This window comes from Amyelois transitella, chromosome 14 (genome assembly GCF_032362555.1).
Source record: "Amyelois transitella isolate CPQ chromosome 14, ilAmyTran1.1, whole genome shotgun sequence".
Classification (NCBI taxonomy): Eukaryota; Metazoa; Arthropoda; class Insecta; order Lepidoptera; family Pyralidae; genus Amyelois; species Amyelois transitella.
In genome coordinates, this window is record NC_083517.1 from 6044960 (window position 1) to 6053869 (window position 8910).

General features: G+C 35.1%; 1 protein-coding gene across 4 annotated transcripts; it reads right to left on the reverse strand.

Annotated features, from left to right (window-relative positions):
• Positions 1 to 226: 226 nt before the first annotated feature.
• Positions 227 to 6873, reverse strand: LOC106139953 (solute carrier family 52, riboflavin transporter, member 3-B). Of its 4 annotated transcripts, XM_013341463.2 has the most exons (5): positions 6591 to 6872; positions 5977 to 6033; positions 4526 to 4656; positions 1599 to 2691; positions 227 to 493 (listed from the first exon to the last, which is right to left on the reverse strand). In XM_013341463.2, the coding sequence occupies exons 3-5, from the start codon at positions 4534 to 4536 to the stop codon at positions 281 to 283; spliced, it is 1317 nt and encodes a 438-aa protein (XP_013196917.2). In that variant the 5' UTR covers positions 4537 to 4656; positions 5977 to 6033; positions 6591 to 6872; the 3' UTR covers positions 227 to 280. The 4 variants fall into 4 exon arrangements, with proteins under 4 accessions (XP_013196917.2, XP_060803776.1, XP_013196918.2 ...); XM_060947793.1 differs by lacking the exon at positions 4526 to 4656 and having other exon boundaries at positions 6591 to 6873; XM_013341464.2 differs by lacking the exon at positions 5977 to 6033.
• Between the last annotated feature and the right edge of the window lie 2037 nt (positions 6874 to 8910).

An 8910-nucleotide genomic window follows, 5' to 3' on the forward strand; every position in this document is an offset into this window, starting at 1 on the left:
CATTAAGCCAAATAGCTGAACGTGGCCATTCAGACTTTTCAAGACTGTTGGTTCTGTCTACCCCGCAAGGGATATCGACGTGTTTATATGTATGTATGTAAAAAATATTATATAGGTAGGTATTATAATTTTTTATTCAAATCTTCTGAGATATTTAAACTGTAAACTCTGTTACATTTAAAGTGTAGAGCCTGTAATATATTTTGGTGAAAAATAAAACGAGTACTGAAATCAACAATAAATATATTTTGATTTCTAACAACTAATCTAGTATCGCAGTTTACAAGGCCAACGGCCGAGGGCAGACTGGGGCCTGTCTGAAGAGGTTTGTGTAGCTGATGAGCAGGAACATGGTGAGGGACCCGCCCGCGGAGCCGACCTGAGAGGCCACTCCGCAGGCCCGCATGCCGCGCGCCCCTCCACGCCGCCCGCGCTCCAGGGTCCACATGCGGGCGTACGAAAAAAGTGCAGTCACCATCACCCAACACAGGACCTGTTAACGCAATTATTAACATTATTTTTCGTTTGGCGGTTGTCCTGATTTAGTCCTTTATGGAGATGAGGACAACGTTTATACCTCAATAGAAGGCCAAATTCTCAGGTCTGCTTAGGTTAGGTATATGGCTACGTGGCAACCCTACTTGTGCGTAACCTAGTTTTTATTCGGGCACCTACCGTTAGATTACAGTAGCTCAAAAATTCAATCATGAACACATTAAATTAATGCGATGTATCTTTCGATTGTGGTCCAGTTCAGACCTCGGGTTTAAAGGCAAAAAGCAAATGCGAGAATTAGGGCGTCATTTTCTTATTTCAAAATACAACATACTATGGTTTAACAATCGCAATGTATAGGTAAGATGTACTTATAAAATTATGTAAAACTAGGCATGTTAATATTTGCAATAACTACCAAACAATGGGAACACTATCTACCAATTCAAAGACGTAACTAATAAACTAATAGGTAATAAACATCCTACCTACGTATTAAGTTAATGTATAAATTAATTAGTCACGTCGATAAGTATACTTAAAATTTCTTTGATGCTTTGTTAATAAAGTGAACAGTCAGTTATGTTTTTGATATCACCAAAATCGTTCAATTTTATATACTAATATACCTATACAGCTATGAAAGTGGTAGAGTTTGAATATTCAAAAATAATTAATATTATCTCCCACGTAGCCGTTGGTAGCCAATACCCGTACTTGTTCCCTTTCAATTCTGTACCAAAATTAGAAAAATACCTAAAGATATTTGAAACCGTTCTCAATATATAGACATGACGTCAACGTTTTAGTAATGTACCTACTGATTGTTTTTAGACAGTTAGTTGTCGGTTGCAAAAATATCTTTAGCGAGTGCATCAGATAGGTATAACTATTTTATATTTTCATTTAATACACATTTGTGCTAAAATATGCCAAGAATCTTATATGTATATAAAGATTATCCTAAAAATACTATGTTACATAACAAGGGAGAGACTACATCTTTCCATGACCCCTGCATATTTTAATATGGATTATAATAATAAAAGTGGACATGCAAAAATGAGGGAGACAGTATAAATGAAAGGAAACAATATACTAACCACTAAAACTTCCCCACTGGAGTTGTTCAGAAGTGGAGGCGCTGGACTAAGTAACGCTGTAGCGAGAATGTAGAAGAAAGGCAATGCGGTAAAGGCTAGTCCCGCGGCCAACACCCGGGGCTGCGCTGGCGCCAACCACACGCCCGCCAAGCACGCCAGCGGATTAGCCATCGTGCTCAGCGCCGTCGACAAATGGTACGCGCGCACGCCGTAAGGCCTGCACGAGTACGACTGGATGGATGGCAGCACACCGATAGCCACCGCGTTGAGACACGTTGCTAGGGTCAGCAGCGCAACCCAGCGAGGCGCCATCAACGAAAGTGGCCGCACGGCTTCATCATTCTTGCTGCGCGCCAATGTTGACACGCGTTCGGACGCGAACAGACGTTTACTGTCGATGAGCAGGAAACTCAGCACGCTAGTGATCGCTAAACCTCCAAGTACCAACATGTAAGTGGTGGGCCCAAAAAATGGGGCCGGATGGTGCGCTATCATTGTGGTATTATCCGCTGATGGTATGCACACCGGCTCGCCTCCCACGCCCTGAACGAGCGAAAGCACGCTTGGGATGAAGCCGCTCAAGCCTTCACCCACTAAGTACGTAGTCAAGTAAATATCTCTATAATGTCTTAAGTATGGATAAAAGAGCACTGAACTTGTACATCCCACTAGTCCGGAGAAAAATGTCATTGTAAGAAATGCTGCCGAACGTTCGGAGCCGCCGATCACTATCGTATGGTTGTAGGCGAACGCATTGACGAAAATTGAAAGTGCAGCTGTGAACAGCAACGCCAGGATACACAAGGAGTCGGAAAGTTTAGGAAACAGGCGATGAAGCGCGGCATACAGCAGCAGGCCAACATTGGCAGTCTGCACGGCCACCGTCATAGCAGACGGTAACGCCCACTGTTCCGGCAGTTGTTCCACCAGCAGCGGCAATTGCACGAAGAAGCCGTTGATGCCGAGCCACGGGCTCAGTCCCCAGCACACCATCAACACGTCCAAGAGTATCCGTCTCTTTGTGTTCAGCATTTTGTCAGACACACCGTCGCCTTCTCCCAAACAAGGCGATAGCTCGCTAGGGTCGCTTATTCTGCAGCACAAAAAAAAACCGTAAAATAGGTCACATTTAATACCATTATTAATCTTTAATATATAGATATATTAATTAATACCAAACCGTAAAATTTAAGTCAGTTTAAGGATGATGAAATTGATTTCATATACTCATGATGAATGGTTAAAATTAGTATTTCCCCTTATATATATATAATATATAAATATATACGGGACAAATTACACATTATTATATTTAAAAAAAACAGAATTTACCTAAGTATATTTTATTTAAATATAATGCCTGATCAGGTACATCTACCCACAACCTCCGTCCTATTTCCAGCAAGAATTTTCTATATTTTAAAATTGCTTTTGTACTAATGTCTGTGTTCTCAATTTGACATGTATGTATGTGTGTATGATTATCTCGGATTTCACTGGACCGATTTTGATGCCGTTTTGGAAAAGTGGTTTCACTTAATGTTTTGGAAAGGGTTTTATAAATTTAATTATTAAAGCAGCAGTTTGTTACCGCTTCTTCTGCACTGACGCCTTGGAAGCGGCAGTAAACTTAGTTTTTAAGTAATATATTTGACGTCAACCAAGTTGTTAAACCATACGACAATTATTAAGCGATATAATAATATCCTATAATAATGAATAAAAAATTTTGAATTTTGAATTTTTTTTGAATTTTAATCGACTTCTCAAAAGAAGGCGGTTCTCTTTTTTACAAAAGTTATTTCTTCGTTTGAATGAAAGCTCTAAGCAGGATGATATCCTTCAATTTATAAAAAAAAATATTTGATATGTATATCTAAAAATTTCATATTTTTATTTTTAACATTATCTTTATTTACATCGACGATGTAGTACGCCCCATGAGTATACATGTTTATATGTAGCTTCGTTATGAAATAAATTCTCCCATATGTTTCCAAGACTAGATAAGCTATGGCTGACCTTAGCTAAGCCCCAGCCTGGTTTCAAACAAATTCTCGCTCTTTGTCTTGCTATTCTAAACGGTTTTTATGCAATATTGAGTCGGCAGAAAATTTCCAAATGACACAAGAGCTAGTATTATATGTATGTGAAGGTGTAGATATATCCACTGTAGATTATAAGCAATTGTGTGCATTGGTAAGCATCTATCTACCTATGTACAAGGGGTACGACATCTACAACAAACTTTTAAACGAGATGAATTTAGAGTTTATTTGTCTATGTTCCTAAATTTATTAAACATTTTGAATTGGCTATTAAGTATGAACCACAGGTTTGATGACAGAGAACAGAGATGAAAGAGAACAGAGAACCACAGAGTCTGTGGTTCACTGTCAATGCGGATAAATAACATTACTCGTATTGTATGTAGAGAAGCCACAGAAACTGATCCTAACCTAGCTTGATATAGGTACTAGAAACAATACCATTAAGTAGTTGTTTTCTTATAAAATTTAATCATTTTATAAAAAGTATAAATATATAGGTATATCATTAAATTCGCGAATATATAAGTTTTATATAAAAAAGTTAGGTAAACACAGATATCGAAATAAAAAAGAGAAAACAATCTATGTTAGTAACTAAGAGCCTAGATAAAAGTGTTCCAAGGTCGGCTACATCAATCTTAGCAATTTTACTGCATGGCCACAGGGCGGGCGAATGAGAACTGCTATGCATTTACCAGTTCATGAACATGATCTAACATACAAACATATATGCTGGATAACAGATTATGCTTAGTTTCATAGATTTATAGACACGTCTTCCAGTTTTGTCTTTGTGGTGAATCACTATAATAATTTAAATATCCAGCATATTTATATTACAACAAGAACCTAATCAAAGTTCCTGAGTTAACCTACCTGTCAAGCATAGTGTAGTGAAGGTGGCAGCGTAGCGTGCGAGTGCGCAGCCCAGGTCATCAGAAACCTTGCTGCAGCCGGCAGTAGCTGGGGTGACCAACTGTTTGATGATCACCCACAGTCCGAAGTTACTGCATAGTCAAAGCAAAACCAACCCCTCACAACACAGAACATTTAGACATTAAATTATTTGCGTGTAGCAAAGTTTAAGTTTTTTGAATGAGAAACTTCAATATCATAAAAAGAACTTCTTATGAAGCCCAGAGAAAATTTTATAGGGAATGCAATATAATAAGACCAGAATGAACCAGTATAAAAAAATAACTTGCAACTCATTGCATTTTTGTTATTTGAACTATTTGGCTGTTATTGATACTGTAACCAACAAAAAAAAGTTGAGTGTGTACATGCACAATCGCAAAGGTTTTCATAAGGTGATCAAGGTTGTTTCATGCAATTTGTTGAAGTATTTATCTCTGAATTAATATAATGAAGAAATTAATTTTACATTAAATAATGTTTTTAAACAATTCATTGTTAATCAAGTGATGCTGGTTTGTGGTATTGCCCTGTTGCATCAGACTGTCGGTCACATAAGAACAAAATAAAGCAAGCACAAATATATTAGCAAATCAACCTTCAATTAAGACTATTAATATCAATACCAACCAGTGACGTACATAGACATTTTTCACACTGTGGGCAAATTTTGACTGATTATTTATAACTCAACTTGTAACACAAACTTATCATGTATATTATATTGTACTTATATTTTATTTTTAGTGTCACAATGGAAGTTTTTTAAAAGCAAAATTTGTATTTTTTCTTATCTTATGATGAATGAACTCAAAAACTTCTATTCTCAAAAATTTTTATGATATTTTGTATAGAAGTTTAATATAATTTACAAATTAACATGATAATTTAATCTTAATAAAATGCATGTCACTGATAGATCATCAATTAAACTATTATTCATCCCTTGCATGCAAAATATGAAACTCAATAATGCTAGTAAAAAAAATATAGTTTTTCATAAAATGCCTCAATCATATCAGTATTTAATCATGACAAGACAATAAATAGGGAGCAATAGGGAGGATTAAATTGAGTAAGATCTATATTGCAATACAAAAATCACCCAGTTTTATTTATTTGACACAGTTTTTCCGACATCAAACTTATGTTTTTGGGTATGTAGCTGGAAAGTGTATGGGTTATAGAAGCAAAACCATATGATCTTTATTATTGCAATGGGCTTCTCAGAAAAGGGAAGGATAGCTTTGTAAATATAAATATAATAGAAAGATTAAAAAAATATATATTTTTGTTATTTTGTTTATCAGATAAATAAATAGTTACATACAACCAATTACAAATAGATATTTAATAATAACATATACTTAACCTTAAAATTAATATGAATAATAAATAAAAAAATACTCTACCGCTATTATGTGAAAGAAGTAATTCCAACTGATAAGTGGCATGTGCAGAATTATAACCTGAAACCACAAAACTGGTTTCATTGTGGGGTGTAAAATAAAGAGTGGCAAATTTAAAGGAGACGACGCAAACACAATTTTACATACATATAAGCAAGACAAACACCTGCCTATGGACTGACAATGCAATTTACCATAAGTCCATAGTATAATGTGCTTTGGTCCTAATGTGAAAAGATTCCTAAGAAATAGTAATAACATAGACATGCAGTGATGATTGGGATAAGGATGTCCAATAAGGTACATGAAAAGTGAATATTTAAAATAAAAAATAGTCTTGAAGCCTGCAGGTCTGTAAGAGTGAGCAGTGACATTCCATCATAAAGTCTCAGAAGTTTAAAAATATTTTTTTGTTTGAATATTTAAGTTTGTTTCATGATAGCTAAAAGAGATTTTGAAATGAGAAATGAATAAACTAGGTTGGTACCAGCTTATAACATACATTTATCTAACTTTGAGTTTAAACATGCAGAACTTAACAAAACTTAAGAACTTTTAAAAATAAAAAAAGGAAAAATTTGTATTGTGAAAGTGCCTACTAAAATTAAGTGACTTACTTTGTGTCCATTCTTCTAATTTTAATTGATTCGTATCTTCAGACTTTGAGACGTAACAAAAAACAAACTTACATCACCATAATTTAATAATATCATAAAGTGACAACTAAATAATATAGTAATTAAATAGAAAACATTTCAACCCAAATTAAACCACTTTCAGATATCAATACAATGTTTATAAATACAATAAAATTTTAAAACTCCGACTAGTCAAGAACATCAATGATAACGAAATCCACATCGGAAAAGAACGAAAACTAAGAAAGATTATGGCAATTTGACACTGTGTTTGACACTTTCAAGAACTATCTTATGGAATAACCCTATACGTGTACTTTTCCTGCATACCAATATAAACAAACCAGGATACTAACATGGCGGACTAGAGATGTTCACTTGTTCATTTAGTCGATGTCGATTATATAGTGAGTTAAGATTGTTCATTTCCGATCACAGTTGTAACTATATAATTTTAATATGTTTGTGATTTGGTTCTACATCGGGAATTCTATCTTGGCTATAATCTAAGGTCCAACAATATTTAATCTATCACTGATGAAAAGTGATTCTGATTTCACATTCTGATAAAAAGTGTTCGAAAATCAAATATAATTATTCATACATCAATACAATCAAATATAATAATACGCTATTATTCAGATTATGGCCAAACCGCTGGACCGTTTGTGATAACATTTGGTGTGGATATAGTTAAATACCCGAGTTCAAATTAAGGTTACTTTTTATGTAAATAAATCAATCCCCCAAAGGACTGCAATTAGTGATGTACCGTGCTCGGAAACATTTCCAGGGACTAGAAATTTTGCTGGAATCGCTGCCGGCAACGTTCTCAAAATAGGATTTTACTGATAATATTGATTGATTATTCAAAAAAGTCAAATATAATGTATTCACATATGATTTGTGTGCCAAGGCACATTTTGCTTTGGCATAGGCCACAATATGCTAAAGGACACTTCATCTGACAGTTTATTTTCAATTAATATTAGCACAGCTTCACACAAAGTCACAAAACCACGGAAAAATGTAAAAACACTGTTGTGAGAAAGAGTCAGACATATCATTGTTATTTCTGAGTAAAGTTGAACAATTACGGCATTTTGGCTTATGATAGTTCTTCATTGGTTTGATACAACATTGACAATAACTATTTATGACATTGAAGTTGACGTTTGAAAATAAAAACATAAATGCAAGCACGGACCACCCAGTTCGTAGTCCATACAATTTCAGTGTATGGATTGGATACCCATTTTTTATTCAATGCTAGTGAGAATACACTATAACTCGACACGTCCTAACCCATTAGTAAATCCAAAATTTCAAGAAGATTGGTAAAGTTCAGTGTTACTTTCGCATTCATAATTTTAGTTGGGTTGAGTTGACTATGTAGATGTTACCCGCGAGTTAATCGGTCTTAAAACTCCATTAATTTTAACTTTTAAGTTTCACTAACTTAGCTAAATTTCTCGTTTCATGAAAAGCCCCTTCGAAAGCTATAAATGGATTCTGGTAAATCGCGTTTCATATTGAAAGACTATCTCACTCTCATTTCAACTATCGAAAGTAACTGATTCTCGTTTCAAATAATAATAAAAAACGGGTCAAAATTTTACCTAATTATCCAACAAAAACAATTAGTGAGTTAGATCTAAGGCGGCGCGATTTCAAATAAGAATTGACAGCGCGACTGTTCCCGCGCTGAACCGTCTCGCTGGATGCGCGTAGGTAACGAGCGGACGATGTCCAAACATTCTGGGACTCTGTGCACTGTTTTTATTATACATATGATCACGACTTGACATCCTACGAGGTAGACCGAGCCAACAATCTTGGAGATTTATTTAAATAGTGATTAGTATATATAGTCAATTGCCTAAAATAAGCATCCCGCCTAAATTAACCTATCCCTTAGTCGCCTTTCACAGAAAGAGATGGAGTAGTAGTAGAGTAGACGGAAACCACATCAAAAAGCAGTGTTGTGATTATTTGTTGGTTACATATTTTTATAAAATTCAACATGTTCATGATTTACTGTGTCCTTAAATATAAAACGCAAGTTACCGTACACCCACTTAACGTAGATACTTCGTGATCGTAGAAGTGAATCCTGGCTAGTGTTGAATAAAAAGTGACACAAAGACTTCCTTAGAAAGGATTTTCTACTTGTGGACCCACCCATTTTGTAGCCCTTTTCACATGATATTACTATCTTTGTGACCCCAACTTTAAAACTGACCCTCGGTCTTATAAAGGGAACCTAACATAGGGGTAGATTTTATATAATCATAATTTT